This window comes from Streptopelia decaocto (genome assembly GCF_964273445.1).
Source record: "Streptopelia decaocto genome assembly, chromosome: 24".
Taxonomy (NCBI): Eukaryota; Metazoa; Chordata; class Aves; order Columbiformes; family Columbidae; genus Streptopelia; species Streptopelia decaocto.
This window is the reverse complement of record NC_138679.1, coordinates 4,432,444-4,452,795: the sequence shown is the minus strand read 5'-3', so window position 1 is coordinate 4,452,795 and position 20,352 is coordinate 4,432,444. Positions and strand designations below refer to the sequence as shown.

Here is a 20,352-nt window from a genome sequence, read left to right as displayed (position 1 = left end):
AGAAACAGTCTATGGTTAACAGCACGATGTTTGGAGTCAGATGAGGTGTTCTAAGAGTGATGTTACCCAGATGGAATTATATGTTGTTTTACATGGAACTTTCGTGTTCATGGTAAGGTAGCGGTTACATCTTATGGTAACAGTTCTCTAATTTGTTTTAATACTTTAATAGCAGCTTAGGAAATGTCCTGCAGCATTCAGAAGGCTGAGGATGGGACGGTCGTGTCCCAGCACACGTGGCTGTGGGACGAGCGGTGTCAACAGCTGCTTCAAGCCCAGGATGCTGTTTGTTGCCTCATGGTGTGGAGCCTTATCCTGCACCAGACTGAGTAGCGTTCGTGTGTCTGTATTGGGGAAAGAGCCTTCGCAGTGTGTGCTGCTCTGCGTTTTCTGGTCCTGCTGACCCGAGTGGACGCGCAGCCCTTGGATAGATGCGCCTGGAAAGGACTGAGCAGGAGGAATAAAGCTGCTGCTTTTAATTAACGTGCGAGTCCTCGATTGTTGTGTTTGGTTTTGCGTTTGTAAGAAGAGGCACTTTTTTGGGCGCGGAGGAAGCAGTGAGTGCCTGTCATCAGCACACCCTGTGCCAGCTCATTCCACAACTCCCTGCAGGGACTGGAGTCATTACAAGGGCTGGTAACAGTTATTTCTAAGAGTCACTGAATTGCAGAAGGGGTTGGGTTGGAGGGACCTTCCCAGCTCCCCAGTGCCCCCCCTGCCATGACAGGGACATCTTCACCAGCTCAGGGTGCTCAGAGCCCCGTCCAGCCTGGCCTGGGGTGTCTCCAGGGATGGTTCATCCACCACCTCTCTGGCCAACCTGGGCCAGGCTCTCACCACCCTCAGGGCAACAATTCCTTCCCCATGTCCAGCCTGAATCTCCCTCCTTTAGTTTAAAACTATTACTTCAATAATGAAGTATTTACGGGGCATTTCCCATGGAGGGGTAAGAAGCAGACAAGCGAAAGAGCTTGAGGGGTCAATCTGGTTTGGGACTGAGCAACACAGCAGGGAGGTGTTGAATGGTGGGGAAGGAGGTGGAGGTGCCCCCAACGTGTTTGGGAGCCCGGGGGCTTTCTCCAAAAGCCTTTGGGGAGTTCTAGAGCCCACGGTTTCAGGGTTAGAACTGGGGAACAGCTGAGGTGGGAAGATCTTCCTGCTCAGAGCTGGAGCGGGTTGCTCAGGGCTGTGTCTGGTTGAATTTTGGGTGCAAACTGAAGCGTGTCCAGCAAAGCCACCAAGAATTACAGAATCACAGCATCACATCAGAGAAGGAGACTCCACAACCCCCTGGGCAGCCTGGGCCAGGCTCTGTCACCCACACCCAGGAACAAGTTTCTTCTCAAATTTCAGTGGAACCTCCTGTGTTCCAGTTTGTACCCATTGCCCCTTGTCCTGTCACCGCCCAACACGCACACCTTTAACAATAAGAAGTGTGCTTAAATACAGTATGGTATTACATATTCATAATGACCCCAGAAACGCCTGTACATATTCATGACCTTCCCCGCTTTTTATTAAAATGAGTCTCAGATAACCATTTACATATTCCCCTCCTTGACCCCCCCCCGTTGCACCTGCACAGTGTCACTGGGTGAATCTGAGGAAGGGTCTTTAGGGGTCTTTGGATGAAGGCTCCTTCAGCTTCGGCACAGTGGACTTTTTACCTTTGGCTCATTAGGAGGAACTGGCTGGAATCCAAGCTACCAAACCAACTGGAACCAGACTGGTGCCTCCTTTTTGCTGTAAATCTTGGCTGTCTTGTCTCCTCAAGGTTGCAGCTGGTGCTGTAAAACTTCTTATCTCGGCATTTAATGAAGTCCTGCCTTTTTTTTTTTAGCACAATTAGTTACATACAGCTCTAAACTAGATATTAATAATGTGGTTTAAAATGTTAGCTTGTTAGTAGGCCCTTATTATATAGTTGCTTAACCCTTAAAATGTTAGTTCCCTCTATCAATATAAAATATAACTTCCTAAACAAGTTTCATAACTTTTTACATAGAACTCAACCACCTTTCCCTTTTCCAAGTTCAGAGTCCGTGCCTCATTTGGTTATACCTGTAAACATTAAACATCTTAGCACGAATCACAACTGCATTTTTCACAATCACCACAGTGCAAAAGCAGATTCAGTGGAATTGTGAGAAAAGCAAGACAAGTGCTGCAGTGGGCCCAGGAGAAAGAAACCAGTTCCATGTGCAACCCAGGCTCCCAATCCACACAGCCAGATATCACCGTCCCCGGGGTCTGCCCCTCCTGCAGGTCCCTCTCCTTGAGACCGGGCAGCGAGTTGTTACTGAGACCTGGAGAAATCCAGAGCTGCAGTGAGGGAAGAACATCCCCAGGTCACGCTGTGCTGCTGGAAGAGGTGAAGCTGTGGAGGTCCCAGCATGGAGAAGGTCCTTTCTCCATCCCCTCTTTCACATGATGGCTTGGGGCTTGCTGCAGAGATACGGTCGGAGCCGTGAGCAGCTTGAACTCACAACTCCACGGCCATCCAAAAACACACACTCGCCTTGGTCATACACCGGGTACCTGTGACAAGAAGCACAGACAGCGCTGGCACCCTGGGGAGCGGCTGTCCCCTCAGGCAGCAGGAGGGGACAAGGGCTGCCTGCACGGGACAGTCCCCACAGCCACGTCCCACCCAGGACGGTCTCCCCACGGCCCTGGCTCGCAACGGGACTCACGTGTGGTTGAAGCTGTTGCCGTTCACCCACTGCAGCCGCCCGTCCCGTCTCCGCAGCCCAAGCCAGTAATCAATGTTGCCCCTGAGGCGTGAGAGAAACTCCTGGGCAGGAAAGAGAGAAGCCCAGAGTCAGGAGCTGCTGCCGCCCCAGCGAGTCCCTGTCCCAGCCCCACGCCAGGCCCTGGGACGGCAGCAGCTCCCACCCAACGGCTGCTCCGCCAAGCTCCAGAGCTCCTGCAGGAGCTCCCCAGCCCGGCTGGCCGGGTTGGTCCTGCTCTGCCGCAGCTCTGCGCCCAACCCACACCCCCTGCACCCCACACACCCACAGCCGCCCCTCACTCACCATTTCCCACTCCCTCTCCAGCACAGCCAGCGAGGCCCCGAGCGAGGAGCACCGTTCCTGGCCCCACTCCCAGCTCCCCTCCTGCTCCAGGCTCGACAGGTAGTAGCAGACATTGCGGTACCCAACCCAGTCGTCAGGACAGCCCAGCACCGCAGCCGCTCTCGCTCCAGCTCTTCCTGCTGCAGAGGGAAGGGAGAAGCTCAGAGGATTCCGCTCCCCAGGGACCAGGGCACACGGCTCCGGGGGGCAGGGAAGGAGGCAGCCCCGGGCTCCCCCCGCGGGGATCCCCCCTTTGCTGCCAGGGACCCCAGGGAGCAGACACCCCAGGGGAACAGCCCGGCTGGGCTGCCGGCGGCACACACGGCTCTGCACCCAGGGACGGACGGAGGCAGCCGCTGCTCCCTCACCTGACAGCACAGCAACAGCCACCAGCAAACCCAGGAGCAGAACCAGAACCAGGACCCACACTGCATGGGGCACGCACCGCCCGCCTGGAGGAGGAAAAGCCACCGGCAGTGAGGACGCTGCTGTCCCAGAGCAGGCACAGCCCCTGTGTCCCCGCCACCCCCACCCCAGCTGCCCAGGGAAGGCAGGAGGGACCCCCAGCCTGTTTCACCCCCAGACAGCTGGAAGAAGCCTCACACTTGCCAGCCCCAGTCCTTGTGGGGTGACACTGCCACAGGACACTGTCCCCTCCCGACAGGCCACAGGGGCGGCCCTGCACTCACCCACACGTCCTCTGCCCGTCCCTTTGTCTGTCTGCCCAGGCAGCTCTGGGTGGCGGGACACCCATCCGCACTGGGGACCCAGGGGCTCGTCCACATTCCCATCTGTGTCACAGAAGCTGTTCTTCTCCTCTTGTCCCATAGGCAAACGAGACAGGGAACCTCTTTCCTTGTAAGAAGTGGAATCTTCGACCCAAGGTCTTGTCTCCACTGGCAAAAACGATTTCCAGCCAAGCCTGGATGCAGTTTTCTGACCACAACTGTTACCTTCGTACTGGGAGAGCGCAGAGAACATGATGAGAACACAGTAGATCAGGATGTTTATTTTTGTAACCTGGTACAGCTGATTTCAAGTACCATCCACTGTCCTGTGATGATAACCAGGGTCAGGAAGGTGCAGCCGGCCCTGTCCCTGCTCTGACGGAGACACGGGCAGAGCGGCGGCACCCGGGGCGGGGCCCGGGGAAATGGAGACCGAGCCCGACCCGGTCAGCGGCCTCAGGGCCGCCGCGAGGGGAAGGGAGACAGACCCGCGCAGCGGACTCGGGGAGCACAGGGCTGGAAAGGAGCTGGAGCAAAAGGATGCTTGTGAGAGCAAACAGAACAGTGAGAACAAGCAGGAAAGAGTTTGAGTGAGCCAATGGAAACCAAAATCAGACCCAGCTTCTGGGAAACTGACTCTGTCTTCTCAGCCTGCACACACCAACTCCTGCAGAGGGGACAGGGGAAGCCACAAGCAGCCCCTCCCCACCCCAGCACCAGAGAAAGGTGGGAAATGGAGGAACATGGGGAGGGCAACCAGCCAGGCCCCTTCAGCACCAACCCCTCTGCAGAGCCCCGGCAGCACCAACAGGAATCAGGGAGCTCAGGGCCCGGCCCTTGGCCCCCAACCCTCCTCTCCTGCACCCCCCGCCCAGGCTGTGCTGGGACCGTCCCCCTTCCCACCGACCGGAGCTCCCTACCTGGCCCCGGCAGCTCCTCACGCCGCTCCTGTCACAGCCGCTGTCCCGCTAGTGAAACAAAGATGGCGGCGGTGCCAGCTGCTGAAAACCCCAGCGCTCCGCCCAATCAGCAGGTGAGAGTGAGGAGTGGCGGGCGAGAGAGCCAATCGGAGCGATGCTGTTTCGTGTCTAGAGGCCATATTTGGGGGGAACCTGTTTTTAACCCCTCAGAGGGAGTTCTCAGAGGCCGCGCTGGCAGAGGGAAAGAACAGTTAAACGTGAATCACACAGCAAGTGTCCAGCTTAGAGCCTTCTCTAACCTGTTATTTTAGGAAACGGAGCCTTACTCTTCAAAGGTAAGTTTTGCTGCACCCAGGAGCATCCTTGAGTGGGCGAGATAATGAGAACGGACTGCAACCCAGTTCTGAACAGCCCAGCAGTCTGAACCCCGGCCAGTGCAGCACGCTGGGCCAAAGGTGAGAAAGTTCACGAGCAGCCTTCGTGCCCAGACCCCGGCCACCCCACGACCACCAGGAGACACTGTGCAAGCAAACAGGAAGAGGAGACTATAGAAATTATTTCCTATAACGCATTTAATAAAACATACCTTTTGGGGGAAAGGTTATGAATATTTGTAGGCCTTCCTGTGGTTCCATATTAAGCACGCTTCCTGCCAAGGTCAATTGTGCATGACTAGAGGAAAGACCCTTCTTGCACCCGGCACTGGGTAAATGTACCTTGTTTATAACCTCACAGGTTGTAAATTAAATAAAGAATTTATGCTTTTTCCATGAATGAACAGCATTTGATTATATCTGTAAACATTAAACATGTTCGCATGAATCACAACTGCATTACTCACAGTCCTTTTTGCACCCAGCACTGGATAAACGTTCCTTCTTTATAGCCTCGCAGGTTTTACAGCCTTACAGGGTGTGAAGCTTTTTCCGTGCGTCAGCACAACACCCTTATTTCCCTTTGCCTGTTTTTCCAGGTCGTTTCTCTGCTTGTCTGCAGCATTTCCCCCGTTTTGCAGTTATGAAAATCCCTCATCAGTCTGTCAGTCCTCAGAGTATAAATGTGTATGACCTTTGTTCATATGTGTTGTTTCCCAATAGATGCTTCAATGTGGTTGGGGTAATGGAATTTTACTGGAGATTTTGGTATTAAATAAATTGGGGTGGCGGGGGGGGGGTGGGTGGGGTAGCAGCCCTAGAAATAGGGACTTTGCCTTTCAGGAGCCTGGAGCTGTGTGTGGGGGATAAAGGATCCGTCTGCCCCTCCCACGCGGTTTTGGCACAGACAAGCAGCAAGAATGCGGAAACTGGGGACTGTATAAGGTTTAGGCAATTGTTTGTGTGCTGGGTCAACTGAATGCTCTCAGTGAGCCGTGTTGGCTGAGAAACTCACAGGAACAAGATTTGCCGTAGCTATTCCTCAGCCTCTGTCCTTGTCCTTGTTAAGAGCAACCAACCCACACCCCCTGCACCCCACACACCCACAGCCGCCCCTCACTCACCGTTTCCCACTCCCTCTCCAGCACAGCCAGCGAGGCCCCGAGCGAGGAGCACCGTTCCTGGCCCCACTCCCAGCTCCCCTCCTGCTCCCTGCTCGACAGGTAGTAGCAGACATTGCGGTACCCAACCCAGTGGTCAGGACAGCCCAGCGCCGCAGCCGCTCTCGCTCCAGCTCTTCCTGCTGCAGAGGGAAGGGAGAAGCTCAGAGGATTCCGCTCCCCGGGGACCAGGGCACACGGCTCCGGGGGGCAGGGAAGGAGGCAGCCCCGGGCTCCCCCCGCGGGGATCCCCCCTTTGCTGCCAGGGACCCCAGGGAGCAGACACCCCAGGGGAACAGCCCGGCTGGGCTGCCGGCGGCACACACGGCTCTGCACCCAGGGACGGACGGAGGCAGCCGCTGCTCCCTCACCTGACAGCACAGCAACAGCCACCAGCAAACCCAGGAGCAGAACCAGAACCAGGACCCACACTGCACGGGGCACGCACCGCCCGCCTGGAGGAGGAAAAGCCACCGGCAGTGAGGACGCTGCTGTCCCAGAGCAGGCACAGCCCTGCCTCGGGGACCGGGGCAGGGAAAAGGGAGGAAAGGGAGGGAGACCCAGCCGGGCAGCGGGGGGGGTGGGGGGGAAGGGAGACCCAGCCCACCAGCGGGCTCGGGGAGCACAGGGCCCGGCCCTTGGCCCCCATCCTCCTCTCCTGCACCCCCCGCCCAGGCTGTGCTGGGACCGTCCCCCTTCCCACCGACCGGAGCTCCCTACCTGGCCCCAGCAGCTCCTCACGCCGCTCCTGTAAACAGCCGCTGTCCACCCGTTAAAAGATGGCGGCGGTGCCAGCTGCCAAAAACCCCAGCGCTCCGCCCAATCAGCAGGTGAGAATGAGGAATGGCGGGCGAGAGCCAATCGGAGCGATGCTGTTTCGTGTCTAGAGGCGCTATTTGGGCGGAAACCTATTTATAAACCCTCAGAGGGAGTTCTCAGAGGCCGCGCTGGCAGAGGGAAAGAACAGTTAAACGTGAATCACACAGCAAGCGTCCAGCTTAGAGCCTTCTCTAATCTGTTATTTTAGGAAACGGAGCCTTACTCTGCAAAGGTAAGTTTTGCTGCACCCAGGAGGGTCCTTGAGTGGGCGAGATAACGAGAACGGACTGCAACCCAGTTCTGAACAACCCAGCAGTCTGAACCCCGGCCAGTGCAGCACGCTGGGCCAAAGGTGAGAAAGTTCACGAGCAGCCTTCGTGCCCAGACCCCGGCCACCCCACGACCACCAGGAGACACTGTGCAAGCAAACAGGAAGAGGAGACTACGGAAATGATTTCCTGTAACTCATTTTAACAAGAACCGCCTTTTCGGGGAAAGGTTATGAATATGCGTAGGCGTTCCTGTGGTTCCATATTAAGCACGCTTCCTGCCGAGGTCAATTGTGCATGACTAGAGGAAAGACCCTTCTTGCGCCCAGCACTGGATAAATGTACCTTGTTTATAACCTCGCAGGTTGTAAATGAAATAAATAACTTATGCTTTTTCCATGAATGAACAGCATTTGGTTATATCTGTAAACATTAAAGATGTTCGCATGAATCACAACTGCATTACTCACAGTCCTTTTTGCACCCAGCACTGGATAAACGTTCCTTCTTTATAGCCTCGCAGGTTTTACAGCCTTACAGGTTGTGAAGCTTTTTCCGTGCGTCAGCACAACACCCTTATTTCCCTTTGCCTGTTTTTCCAGGTCGTTTCTCTGCTTGTCTGCAGCATTTCCCCCCGTTTTGCAGTTATGAAAATCCCTCATCAGTCTGTCAGTCCTCAGAGTATAAATGTGTATGAGCTTTGTTAATAAGTGTTGTTTCTCAATAGATGCTTCAATGTGGTTGGGGTAATGGAATTTTACTGGAGATTTTGGTATTAAATAAATGGGGGGGGGGGGCGGGTAGCAGCCCTAGAAATAGCGATTTTGGTTTTCAGGAGCCTGGAGCTGTGTGTGGGGGATAAAGGATCCGTCTGCCCCTCCCACGCGGTTTTGGCACAGACAAGCAGCAAGAATGCGGAAACTGGGGACTGTATAAGGTTTAGGCAATTGTTTGTGTGCTGGGTCAACTGAATGCTCTCAGTGAGCCGTGTTGGCTGAGAAACTCACAGGAACAAGATTTGCTGTAGCTATTCCTCAGCCTCTGTCCTTGTCCTTGTTAAGAGCAACCAACCCACACCCCCTGCACCCCACACACCCACAGCCGCCCCTCACTCACCGTTTCCCACTCCCTCTCCAGCACAGCCAGCGAGGTCCCGAGCGACGAGCACCGTTCCTGGCCCCACTCCCAGCTCCCCTCCTGCTCCAGGCTCGACAGGTAGTAGCAGACATTGCGGTACCCAACCCAGTCGTCAGGACAGCCCAGCGCCGCAGCCGCTCTCGCTCCAGCTCTTCCTACTGCAGAGGGAAGGGAGAAGCTCAGAGGATTCCGCTCCCCAGGGACCAGGGCACACGGCTCCGGGGGGCAGGGAAGGAGGCAGCCCCGGGCTCCCCCCGCGGGGATCCCCCCTTTGCTGCCAGGGACCCCGGGGAGCAGACACCCCAGGGGAACAGCCCGGCTGGGCTGCCGGCGGCACACACGGCTCTGCACCCAGGGACGGACGGAGGCAGCCGCTGCTCCCTCACCTGACAGCGCAGCAACAGCCACCAGCAAACCCAGGAGCAGAACCAGAACCAGGACCCACACTGCACGGGGCACGCACCGCCCGCCTGGAGGAGGAAAAGCCACCGGCAGTGAGGACGCTGCTGTCCCAGAGCAGGCACAGCCCTGCCTCGGGGACCGGGGCAGGGAAAAGGGAGGAAAGGGAGGGAGACCCAGCCGGGCAGCGGGGGGGGTGGGGGGGAAGGGAGACCCAGCCCACCAGCGGGCTCGGGGAGCTCAGGGCCCGGCCCTTGGCCCCCAACCCTCCTCTCCTGCACCCCCCGCCCAGGCTGTGCTGGGATCGTCCCCCTTCCCACCGACCGGAGCTCCCTACCTGGCCCCAGCAGCTCCTCACGCCGCTCCTGTAAACAGCCGCTGTCCACCCGTTAAGAGATGGCGGCGGTGCCAGCTGCCAAAAACCCCAGCGCTCCGCCCAATCAGCAGGTGAGAATGAGGAATGGCGGGCGAGAGCCAATCGGAGCGATGCTGTTTCGTGTCTAGAGGCGCTATTTGGGCGGAAACCTATTTATAAACCCTCAGAGGGAGTTCTCAGAGGCCGCGCTGGCAGAGGGAAAGAACAGTTAAACGTGAATCGCATAGCAAGCGTCCAGCTTAGAGCCTTCTCTAATCTGTTATTTTAGGAAACGGAGCCTTACTCTGCAAAGGTAAGTTTTGCTGCACCCAGGAGCGTCCTTGAGTGGGCGAGATAACGAGAACGGACTGCAACCCAGTTCTGAACAACCCAGCAGTCTGAACCCCGGCCAGTGCAGCACGCTGGGCCAAAGGTGAGAAAGTTCACGAGCAGCCTTCGTGCCCAGACCCCGGCCACCCCACGACCACCAGGAGACACTGTGCAAGCAAACAGGAAGAGGAGACTACGGAAATGATTTCCTGTAACTCATTTTAACAAGAACCGCCTTTTCGGGGAAAGGTTATGAATATGCGTAGGCGTTCCTGTGGTTCCATATTAAGCACGCTTCCTGCCGAGGTCAATTGTGCATGACTAGAGGAAAGACCCTTCTTGCGCCCAGCACTGGATAAATGTACCTTGTTTATAACCTCGCAGGTTGTAAATGAAATAAATAACTTATGCTTTTTCCATGAATGAACAGCATTTGGTTATATCTGTAAACATTAAAGATGTTCGCATGAATCACAACTGCATTACTCACAGTCCTTTTTGCACCCAGCACTGGATAAACGTTCCTTCTTTATAGCCTCGCAGGTTTTACAGCCTTACAGGTTGTGAAGCTTTTTCCGTGCGTCAGCACAACACCCTTATTTCCCTTTGCCTGTTTTTCCAGGTCGTTTCTCTGCTTGTCTGCAGCATTTCCCCCCGTTTTGCAGTTATGAAAATCCCTCATCAGTCTGTCAGTCCTCAGAGTATAAATGTGTATGAGCTTTGTTAATAAGTGTTGTTTCTCAATAGATGCTTCAATGTGGTTGGGGTAATGGAATTTTACTGGAGATTTTGGTATTAAATAAATGGGGGGGGGGGGCGGGTAGCAGCCCTAGAAATAGCGATTTTGGTTTTCAGGAGCCTGGAGCTGTGTGTGGGGGATAAAGGATCCGTCTGCCCCTCCCACGCGGTTTTGGCACAGACAAGCAGCAAGAATGCGGAAACTGGGGACTGTATAAGGTTTAGGCAATTGTTTGTGTGCTGGGTCAACTGAATGCTCTCAGTGAGCCGTGTTGGCTGAGAAACTCACAGGAACAAGATTTGCTGTAGCTATTCCTCAGCCTCTGTCCTTGTCCTTGTTAAGAGCAACCAACCCACACCCCCTGCACCCCACACACCCACAGCCGCCCCTCACTCACCGTTTCCCACTCCCTCTCCAGCACAGCCAGCGAGGTCCCGAGCGACGAGCACCGTTCCTGGCCCCACTCCCAGCTCCCCTCCTGCTCCAGGCTCGACAGGTAGTAGCAGACATTGCGGTACCCAACCCAGTCGTCAGGACAGCCCAGCGCCGCAGCCGCTCTCGCTCCAGCTCTTCCTACTGCAGAGGGAAGGGAGAAGCTCAGAGGATTCCGCTCCCCAGGGACCAGGGCACACGGCTCCGGGGGGCAGGGAAGGAGGCAGCCCCGGGCTCCCCCCGCGGGGATCCCCCCTTTGCTGCCAGGGACCCCGGGGAGCAGACACCCCAGGGGAACAGCCCGGCTGGGCTGCCGGCGGCACACACGGCTCTGCACCCAGGGACGGACGGAGGCAGCCGCTGCTCCCTCACCTGACAGCGCAGCAACAGCCACCAGCAAACCCAGGAGCAGAACCAGAACCAGGACCCACACTGCACGGGGCACGCACCGCCCGCCTGGAGGAGGAAAAGCCACCGGCAGTGAGGACGCTGCTGTCCCAGAGCAGGCACAGCCCTGCCTCGGGGACCGGGGCAGGGAAAAGGGAGGAAAGGGAGGGAGACCCAGCCGGGCAGCGGGGGGGGTGGGGGGGAAGGGAGACCCAGCCCACCAGCGGGCTCGGGGAGCTCAGGGCCCGGCCCTTGGCCCCCAACCCTCCTCTCCTGCACCCCCCGCCCAGGCTGTGCTGGGATCGTCCCCCTTCCCACCGACCGGAGCTCCCTACCTGGCCCCAGCAGCTCCTCACGCCGCTCCTGTAAACAGCCGCTGTCCACCCGTTAAGAGATGGCGGCGGTGCCAGCTGCCAAAAACCCCAGCGCTCCGCCCAATCAGCAGGTGAGAATGAGGAATGGCGGGCGAGAGCCAATCGGAGCGATGCTGTTTCGTGTCTAGAGGCGCTATTTGGGCGGAAACCTATTTATAAACCCTCAGAGGGAGTTCTCAGAGGCCGCGCTGGCAGAGGGAAAGAACAGTTAAACGTGAATCGCATAGCAAGCGTCCAGCTTAGAGCCTTCTCTAATCTGTTATTTTAGGAAACGGAGCCTTACTCTGCAAAGGTAAGTTTTGCTGCACCCAGGAGCGTCCTTGAGTGGGCGAGATAACGAGAACGGACTGCAACCCAGTTCTGAACAACCCAGCAGTCTGAACCCCGGCCAGTGCAGCACGCTGGGCCAAAGGTGAGAAAGTTCACGAGCAGCCTTCGTGCCCAGACCCCGGGCACCCCACGCCCACCAGGAGACACTGTGCAAGCGCAACAGGAAGAGGAGACTACGGAAATGATTTCCTGTAACTCATTTTAACAAGAACCGCCTTTTCGGGGAAATGTTATGAATATGTGTAGGCGTTCCTGTGGTTCCATATTAAGCACGCTTCATGCCGAGGTCAATTGTGCATGACTAGAGGAAAGACCCTTCTTGCGCCCAGCACTGGATAAATGTACCTTGTTTATAACCTCGCAGGTTGTAAATGAAATAAATAACTTATGCTTTTTCCATGAATGAACAGCATTTGGTTATATCTGTAAACATTAAAGATGTTCGCATGAATCACAACTGCATTACTCACAGTCCTTTTTGCACCCAGCACTGGATAAACGTTCCTTCTTTATAGCCTCGCAGGTTTTACAGCCTTACAGGTTGTGAAGCTTTTTCCGTGCGTCAGCACAACACCCTTATTTCCCTTTGCCTGTTTTTCCAGGTCGTTTCTCTGCTTGTTTGCAGCATTTCCCCCCATTTTGCAGTTACGAAAATCCCTCATCAGTCTGTCAGTCCTCAGAGTATAAATGTGTATGAGCTTTGTTAATATGTGTTGTTTCTCAATAGATGCTTCAATGTGGTTGGGGACTGGAGATTTTGGTATTAAATAAATTGAGGCGGGGGGGGGGGCTATCAGCCCTAGAAATAGGGATTTTGCTTTTCAGGAGCCTGGAGCTGTGTGTGGGGGATAAAGGATCCGTCTGCCCCTCCCACGCGGTTTTGGCACAGACAAGCAGCAAGAATGCGGAAACTGGGTGACTGTATAAGGTTTAGGCGATTGTTTGTGTGCTGGGTCAACTGAATGCTCTCAGCCAGCCGTGTCCTCTAAGAAACATGAACAACATTTGCCTAGTTATGGAGGCTCTCAGCCTCCATCCTTGCTAAAAGCACCAATGTGCATTTCTTAAGAGCATTTAGGAATCTCCCTCATTGGATCTAGAACTTTCAACAATCCCAGCGAGTGTGACCAAGCGCTGTCACAGGATGCACAGGAAGATGGGATTTGAGGGGGTGACATCTGTGTGGCCCGAAACTGCCACTTAGAGCCCTTGAGCTGAGACCAAAGCAGCGGGAAGGAGGGAGCAGCCTGTGATCGCAGGTCCCTGCAGCCACGGGACTGGAGGGGACCCGCTGGGGGTTTCCAGGCTTGTGCCCCACACACCTCTGTACCCTCACTGCTGTTCGGCTCCGCCTGGAGCTCAGTGATGAGCTAAAGCACATGTGAAATGCAGCTGAATGAGCTGATGCTAAACAGGGCGAAATGTCAGTTCTCGGCAAGGGTGATAACACTGCCAGGGACACAGCCAAAGAGAAGCCCAATGACAGAAAATATACATGATATATGGTAGGTGTGATTGAGTTTTAGGGAAAATATCAGCCAAATACAACTATAAGGATTGCAACGTGGACAGGGTAGAGCAGAGCCAGTGTGAGCAGCAAAGGAGTGCGACTGGCATAGCCGAGGTGCATTTTAATCAGTGAGCGAGCACTAATCTCCACTTCTCCCAAGTAACAAGCGATAGGACGAGAGGCCTCATGCAAGTGGTTACTGAGACCTGGAGACATCCAGAGCTGCAGCTGAGGGAAGAACATCCCCAGGTCACGCTGTGCTGCTGGAAGAGGTGAAGCAGACGTTAGGTGACCCTGCCAGGTCCTGGTAGATACCTGCCAGGAGCTAAAATAGGCCGGTTCCCCAGCCAAGGCCACTTAACCTTGCGAAGCACTCGGTTTCCTTTCCACAGTCAGCATGAAACATGAACTGCAAGCAGATGCCATAGTCACTGCTGGAACCAAAGCCAGCAAACACAACTATTTATAGGCTGGAGAGGTAGAACCTCATCCCGGGGGGTTGGGGTTGTCGCCAGCCTGGCTGAGAGGTGAAGCCAGAGAGAAAAGAAACTAAAGGAGCACCTTGAGAAGGTAACGATGAGTGAGCAATCGCCGGACACACGCGTGCAGAGCGCGTGGACAGTACATGCAGCCTATCACGTTATCGTATAGCACGAGTTACAACCCATCACATTGTTGTAAGGCGTGTGGACAGGGCAGCTTTGCTATAAGGCTGGCCTGGTCCGGCAATAAAGTGAACTCTGTGAACATCACATTGGTGTGTCAGGTTCCGTGCCTCGCATGGAAAAAGCAACAGGTTGTACCTGATAAAGATGCTGGTTTCTCTTCTCTCTGGCACAAACCTCCTGTTTTGATTGTGGGAGGAATCGCTGCAGGCGGGAGGAGCTCGGGATGTCCCAGTGTCCCGCAGGGTGTGTTCCCTCACCCAAGGCTGCGTTACGGGGCTCTGGGGGCCCCCCAAGTCCTGATCCCCCCAGAAGCAGCCGAAAGCAGCCGTGGGGCTGCTGGGGACGAACCCGAGCTGGCTGGAGGGTGAACAAACCTCCCCGTGTCCCCCGCGAGAGCAACGAGGGGGCTGCGTGACACCAGGGCTGCTGCAAACGGCCCTTCCCAGTGCTCCCAGTCCACCCACCCCAGGCACCCAGTTCAGACCGCACAGCACATGGGGCAGTCCCGCCGAGCTTCGCCGCTCGCTCGGAGCTGGGGAAACCGTTTTGGGAGGTTTGCGCTATTTTTGGAGGTTTATTCTATAGGGAGATGCTCTTATCTCTTCCCCGTCACCCCAATGTGGCAGCTGTGGCTCAGACTTGCAGCCACCCCCATGTCCATGTCCCCTGTCCCCTCCGCGGGTCAGCAAACTGGGCTCTGGGTGTTCGCGCTCCTTGGGTCTGGCCCAGGCGCTGCCTCGCAGCAGTTCACCTGCCGCGTGTTTACCTTTGGTTTGCTTTATTTCTTCTTAATCCTCCCCCCTGGACAGAAAGGGATGGGTACAGTGTGCATGAGGGTGTGCACGAGGGCGGGTGTGCACGAGGAGGCTTCTCTGGTACAGCAGGATGCTCCTTCCACCCCTCCCCATGAGCAAACTTGCTTGGAAACACCACACGGAGCCAGATTAACGTCATAATTAATTGGTGCAGATCTGTTGAGCAATGCCAGGACCGTAGCCCCCACCGAGGGCCTGATCCTGGCCCGTTCCCAGGTGCCTCTCCTGCTGTTGGCCCATTTTGTGCCCCTCCTGCCCCCCTCAGAGCTGGGTGGCTTCTTTCTGGCAGATCCAGGGAGATCCCAAGCTGCAGCTTTGAGACATGATGATGTTCCCCTTCAGCACCCCACAGCTTCCTCCATACCAACGGCTCAGCAAGAACGCGGGGCTGCAGGAAGATCCTGTGTCACAGCACGAGGGTCCCTGGGGTGCCCCCATCCCGACACCCATCGCACCCCAAGCGCTCACCGGTTCCAGTCCACGAGGGAGCCATTCAGCCAAGTCACGTTCTTCCCATCAGAGGGGAAGGAGAGGCCGATCCAGAAGAAGCTGCTGGGTTTCCCAATGATTTGGTTTAGGAAATCCTGTGTCGGGGGAGAGGGCAGGTGGTGACACTGATGTGTCACTGATCGCCATCCCAAAACAGGCTCCAGCCTGTCCCCACGCAGCCCCGAGCCCCACCAGTGTCCCCCACACTGACACCGGCCAAGGCTCCGCAGAGGTTTGTGCACAGGGGTGGGTGCTGAGCCCCGGGACCCGTCCCACATCCCCGATGCCATCGGTCCCTTTACCAGCTCGTCCTCGTCCCTCGGCATCAGCAGCTCGGCCCCCCGACTCGCACAGTCCCCCCGGCTCTCGCTCCACGAGCGCGTCTCGTCAGCAACCCAAAAGCACTTGGTCCCACTCGCCATCCAGCCCCCGGGGCAGATCTTGCACCCCCCAGCCTCTGAAAGACAGGCAGTGCCATCTTCAGCCACCAAGAAGCCACCTTGTCCCCTGCCCATCCAAAGAAGGACAAGTGTTTAAGTCCTGCTGGCTCCCCAGGAACACAGGGATGGCCTGAGCTTCACTTGCTTCTCCAGTTTGGGGGTGCTGCAGGGTTTTGGGAAAGCAGACAGTGTGGAGATGCGTTGTGGTTGGCGTTACCTTGCAGGTTTGGCAAGCAAAGCTCTTTCCGCAGCTCTGAGCGGATCTTCTCCAGGGTGCTGTTGCCATCTCCTGCGTCCCCGCTCCCGTTTTTGCAGCTTTCTGGGTTCTCCGGCTGCTGGTGCAGAACTGCAAGGGACGGAGCGAGCAGGGGAGAGGGACGGGCTCCCCAGGCACGATACCACCGAGATCTACATGCACTGGTCCCCGCGGGCTGCAGGGAAGCGTCTGGGCTGGATCCTCACACAAAGTGGGTGCTCGGAGCCCTCCAGCCCCCCTCACCCTTCCTGTGGTCTCAGCTCAGCCCAGGCCTCCATCTGAGCATCTCATGGGGGTGGGAACCAGCCTCGGGGCCCCAGCCCAGAGCAGACTCCCCGTTTTGGGGACGGGGTCCCCACCTCTGAGCTCAGCCCCGCGCCTGCAACCGCCTTCCCCCGCTGCTGCTCTGCGCTGCCAACAGGATGTGGCCCCTGCACCCTGCGCGAGATGGAGCATGAGATACGGAGCCATCAGCCCGGCCGGCTGCAGAGAGCCCGGGAGCCTCTGACCGCTGCGGAAATGGCCTCTAGTGCACAACCCAGCTGTGCCAGCCCCAGCTGTGCAGCCCAGAGGGGCCTGGCGCAAGGGTGAGGGGCTCTGCACCACCTTCCGACTACCCCTCGCAGCACAGCCCAATCACAGACAGCTACAGTGCGCACAAAAGGCTTCCAGCAGATTTATTTGGGGGTTTCTCCCTAATTCTGGGCCCACACAAGTTCAAACCACCAGCCCCAGATCGTTGCTGGTCCCAGTTCCACCCCGCAGCAGGGACAGCAGATCCCTACAAAGCCACCGGATCAGGGCTGGTACCCAAATCGCTCCCGCATCCTCAGAGCATCACCTGCGTTCTGCAGCTCTTGGAGCCACGAAGGGAGCTGAGCCTCATCCCTTTGCTCTTCCCTCCACACCCGTGTGCCAAACGCTTGGCAGATCCATCCCCGAAGTTCAAATCCACACCCAAGACCCTTCCCAGCACAAGATCCATTGGATCTCCTTCCCCTTTGCAGAAGGATCTCCTCACCAAGATCCACCACTGATCATAAAAAGCAGATTTCCCTCCTACACAAGCACCTGAGCCAGCACCCCCGGAGCAGGGACCCTCTCTTCGGATGGTCCCCTCTCCAGATTGTCCTTTGGTTGTCCCCGTGCCAACAAGCAGATCTACTCACACGAGCATCCCATCGCCACCAGGACCCCCCAGAAGATGAGTTTCCCGGTCCAGCCGGCGCAGAGAGCCGCTCGGTGCCACCGGGGACAGCTCGATGCTGCAAGGGAAAGGAGTTGTTGGCAGAAAAGCCCTGTCCCAGCCCCGCATCCAGCCAGCCAGACCTGCACCGCAGATTCGGGCTCTTTTCTCCCCAAAATCCCTCTGTGGTGCTGCTGCTGGTTGTTCTACAGCTTTGGTCGGTCGTCCATGTTTTGCCATTGCCACCCTCCTCCCGACCCTGCTGGTGCTGGGGAAAAGATGCGCGTGATGAAGTTGTGTTGGTTCTACCCAGATATGCAAGAACTGGGAATTTCCAGGATGTTGTAAAGTCACTAGAAGCCAAGGGTAGAGGTGGACCAAGATGGGAGGGCAGGATGATGCTTCTGGCCAAAGCCAGAGCTCACCTGGACCAGCAAAGGTTCGGCATCTGCTTCGGAATCAAACAGCAAAGGAGGAACATCCGACTCCACCTTAACATCAGGTGGTGGGTCTGGCAGAGTCCTTTGAGCTCAAAAGGGGGGTGTTTGGTGCAAATCATGGAATTCTTGCAAAGAAAAGACATTGTGGGAAGCTGCCTGAAGATGCCGTCACCACGCAGAGATCTCTTCCAGAGGGGAAAGAGCAGGAGTTAAACCTTCGCTGCAGGCAGAGCAGGCGCAGGAGGAAGGGGGAGGGAGGTGTAAGGGGACAACGTGGTGGCCGCGGGCACAAAAGCAGCATTTCAAAGGTCCTGGTAGGACTCGGGCAACACTGACCCCATTTCAAATAAACCCTAAAACCATTTCAAGAGAAAACTACTGAAGGAATCCCAAAGAGCAGACGGGATCCTCCATCACTCACCACAGCCACGGGCCCTTCCCTTCCCGCTTGGGGGGCAGGAGCCTCCCAGCACAACCGCAGCCAGAAAGTAAATATCCCCCCAAAAAACCCCTCAATGCACTTACTGCCAGGTTGAGGAAGCGAATGCACTTTCCTGCTGCCCCTTCCAGACCTGATATCCAGGTCAGCATGGACAATTTCCTCGGCCATAGCGGGAGAGGCGGGAGGATCACCAGCGGTGCCTCTGGCTGCAACGGGGCCCATCCAGCCCAGAGAAAACCGGCTTTTCTGTGGTTTTTCGCTGCTCTGGTTTATCTCCGCAAGTTCCTCTCCAGGCCAGAGCTCTGCGGGGAGAAGTAAGAGCCTCTGAGCGCTCGGCAAGCGCAGCGACGTTGCGAGAAAGCGCATGCGATGCGCTGGTCAGCCCGAAAACGAAACTTCACGCCCTTTGTGCTGAATTAAGCCATGGAAAATGTGTTTGTCTCATCAAGGGAAGCAGCTCCTGACAATGTTAAGCCTTTTCTATTCAAAGTTGAGCCATATTCTTCTAAGGTACCAAACAAGACACCTTGAATAATTGAAAAAAGGCGCAAACAAACCCAAGATCCACAGTTGGGCAAATGGGCCGTTCCAGCCGCGGGACTGGAGGGGACCCGCTGGGGGTTTCCAGGCTTGTGCCCCACACACCTCTGTACCCTCACTGCTGTTCGGCTCCGCCTGGAGCTCAGTGATGAGCTAAAGCACATGTGAAATGCAGCTGAATGAGCTGATGCTAAACAGGGCGAAGTGTCAGTTCTCGGCAAGGGTGATAACACTGCCAGGGACACAGCCAAAGAGAAGCATAATGACAGAAAATATACATGATATATGGTAGGTGTGATTAAGTTTTAGGGAAAATATCAGCCAAATACAACTATAAGGATTGCAACGTGGACAGGGTAGAGCAGAGCCAGTGTGAGCAGCAAAGGAGTGCGACTGGCATAGCCGAGGTGCATTTTAATCAGTGAGCGAGCACTAATCTCCACTTCTCCCAAGTAACAAGCAATAGGACCAGAGGCTTCAAGTTGCACCAAGGGAGGATTAGATCGGATATGAGGAAAAATTTCCTCACGGAAAGGGTTGTCAGGCATTGGAACAGGCTGCGAGGGAAATAGCCGAGTCGCCATCCCTGCAGGTGTTTAAAAGGCACGTAAATGGGGTTCTTAGGACGTGGGTTAGTGCCAGTGTTAGCTTAGCGGTCGGACTCGATGATCTTGAGGGTCTCTTCCGTGTTTCTGTCCGTGGGGTATTTAAACACAGTCTGGACACCGTCCTGGGCAACCGGCTCCACATGAGCACTGAGGGCTCGGCCCAGGGAGAAGGGTGGGGCGGTGGCCAAAGACGCGGTCACGGGCCCCGAGCAGGGCCCTTTCTCCAGGGGGAGTTTCTTTCATGTTGGGGTTTGGACCACGCGCCCCTTTCCCTGCACATCACGCTTTGCACATGGGATGGTTTGGCTTCTGCACACTCACTAACCCCGGCCAGGGAGCGGTGAAGCCCAGCGGCTGACACAATGGACCCCGTGAGGAGTGAACTGAGAACGCGGCCACCGCCTGTTCCCCAGAAACAGAACCACAGGATCCCAGAATGTCAGGGGTTGAAGGGCCCTGGAAAGCTCATCCAGTGCAATCCCCCCATGGAGCAGGAACACCCAGATGAGGTGACACAGGAAGGTGTCCAGGCGGGTTGGAATGTCTGCACAGAAGGAGACTCCACAACCCCCCTGGGCAGCCTGGGCCAGGCTCTGCCACCCTCACCGGGAAGAAGTTTCTTCTTGTATTTAAGTGGAACCTCCTGTGTTCCAGTTTGCACCCATTGCCCCTTGTCCTGTCCCTGGTTGTCACCCAGAAGAGCCTGGCTCCATCCTCCTGACACTCCCCCTTTCCATATTGATCCCCATGAATGAGTCCCCCCTCAGTGTCCTCTTGTCCAGCTCCAGAGCCCCAGCTCCCTCAGCCTTTCCTCCCACGGGAGATGCTCCACTCCCTGCAGCATCTTGGTGGCTGCGCTGGACTCTCTGCAGCAGTTCCCTGTCCTGCTGGAACTGAGGGGCCACAACTGGACACAAGATTCCAGGTGTGGTCTCCCCAGGGCAGAGCAGAGGGGCAGGAGAACCTCTCTGACCTACTGACCACCCCCTTCTAACCCACCCCAGGTACCATTGAACTTCTTGGCGCCCTCATCTCCCGCGCCCATCGCGCGCTCTGCCGGAGCCGGGACGCGAACCCGTCACCTCTGGGTGCGCTCGGACGTGCGTGCCACCACGCGCCTCTCGGCAGAAC

At 56.4% G+C, this 20,352-nt stretch overlaps 2 protein-coding genes across 10 annotated transcripts; both read right to left on the bottom strand.

Moving 5' to 3' along the window:
- Positions 1–1,484: 1,484 nt before the first annotated feature.
- Positions 1,485–12,408, bottom strand: LOC309449694 (C-type lectin domain family 2 member B-like). 9 transcript variants are annotated; one of them, XM_082072008.1, is made up of 16 exons: positions 11,459–12,398; positions 11,109–11,192; positions 10,702–10,880; positions 9,218–9,444; positions 8,868–8,951; positions 8,461–8,639; positions 6,977–7,203; positions 6,628–6,711; positions 6,221–6,399; positions 5,049–5,241; positions 4,723–4,953; positions 3,764–4,128; positions 3,443–3,526; positions 3,036–3,214; positions 2,694–2,794; positions 1,487–2,538 (listed from the first exon to the last, which is right to left on the bottom strand). In XM_082072008.1, exons 12-16 carry the CDS (start codon positions 4,053–4,055, stop codon positions 2,424–2,426), a joined length of 771 nt encoding a protein of 256 aa, XP_081928134.1. In that variant the 5' UTR covers positions 4,056–4,128; positions 4,723–4,953; positions 5,049–5,241; positions 6,221–6,399; positions 6,628–6,711; positions 6,977–7,203; positions 8,461–8,639; positions 8,868–8,951; positions 9,218–9,444; positions 10,702–10,880; positions 11,109–11,192; positions 11,459–12,398; the 3' UTR covers positions 1,487–2,423. The 9 variants fall into 9 exon arrangements, with proteins under 9 accessions (XP_081928140.1, XP_081928134.1, XP_081928133.1 ...); XM_082072014.1 differs by having other exon boundaries at positions 1,485–2,538; positions 3,036–3,211; positions 4,723–5,241; positions 11,459–12,408; XM_082072007.1 differs by lacking the exon at positions 5,049–5,241.
- Positions 12,409–15,007: 2,599 nt separating this feature from the next.
- LOC309449730 (killer cell lectin-like receptor subfamily B member 1B allele B) lies at positions 15,008–20,281 on the bottom strand. The gene is made up of 7 exons (XM_082072065.1): positions 20,230–20,281; positions 18,157–18,375; positions 17,175–17,270; positions 15,967–16,095; positions 15,612–15,766; positions 15,289–15,404; positions 15,008–15,208 (listed from the first exon to the last, which is right to left on the bottom strand). Exons 1-7 carry the CDS (start codon positions 20,264–20,266, stop codon positions 15,082–15,084), a joined length of 879 nt encoding a protein of 292 aa, XP_081928191.1. The 5' UTR covers positions 20,267–20,281; the 3' UTR covers positions 15,008–15,081.
- Between the last annotated feature and the right edge of the window lie 71 nt (positions 20,282–20,352).

What these genes read in the sequence shown, in the direction of transcription:
- LOC309449694 (XM_082072008.1), bottom strand. Translation starts at nt 4,055, where the DNA reads ATGTTCTCTGCGCTCTCCCAGTACGAAGGTAACAGTTGTGGTCAGAAA. An exon ending in GACGGGCAGAGGACGTGTGG is followed by an intron (nt 3,527 to 3,763) that starts GTGAGTGCAGGG and finishes TTCCTCCTCCAG; the next exon opens with GCGGGCGGTGCGTGCCCCAT. An exon ending in GGCAACAGCTTCAACCACAC is followed by an intron (nt 2,539 to 2,693) that starts GTGAGTCCCGTT and finishes TTCTTGTCACAG; the next exon opens with GTACCCGGTGTATGACCAAG.
- LOC309449730 (XM_082072065.1), bottom strand. Translation starts at nt 20,266, where the DNA reads ATGGGCGCGGGAGATGAGGGCGCCAAGAAGTTCAATG. An exon ending in GGGCGCCAAGAAGTTCAATG is followed by an intron (nt 18,376 to 20,229) that starts GTACCTGGGGTG and finishes TTCTCCCCGCAG; the next exon opens with AGCTCTGGCCTGGAGAGGAA. An exon ending in CGAGGGACGAGGACGAGCTG is followed by an intron (nt 15,405 to 15,611) that starts GTAAAGGGACCG and finishes CCCCCGACACAG; the next exon opens with GATTTCCTAAACCAAATCAT.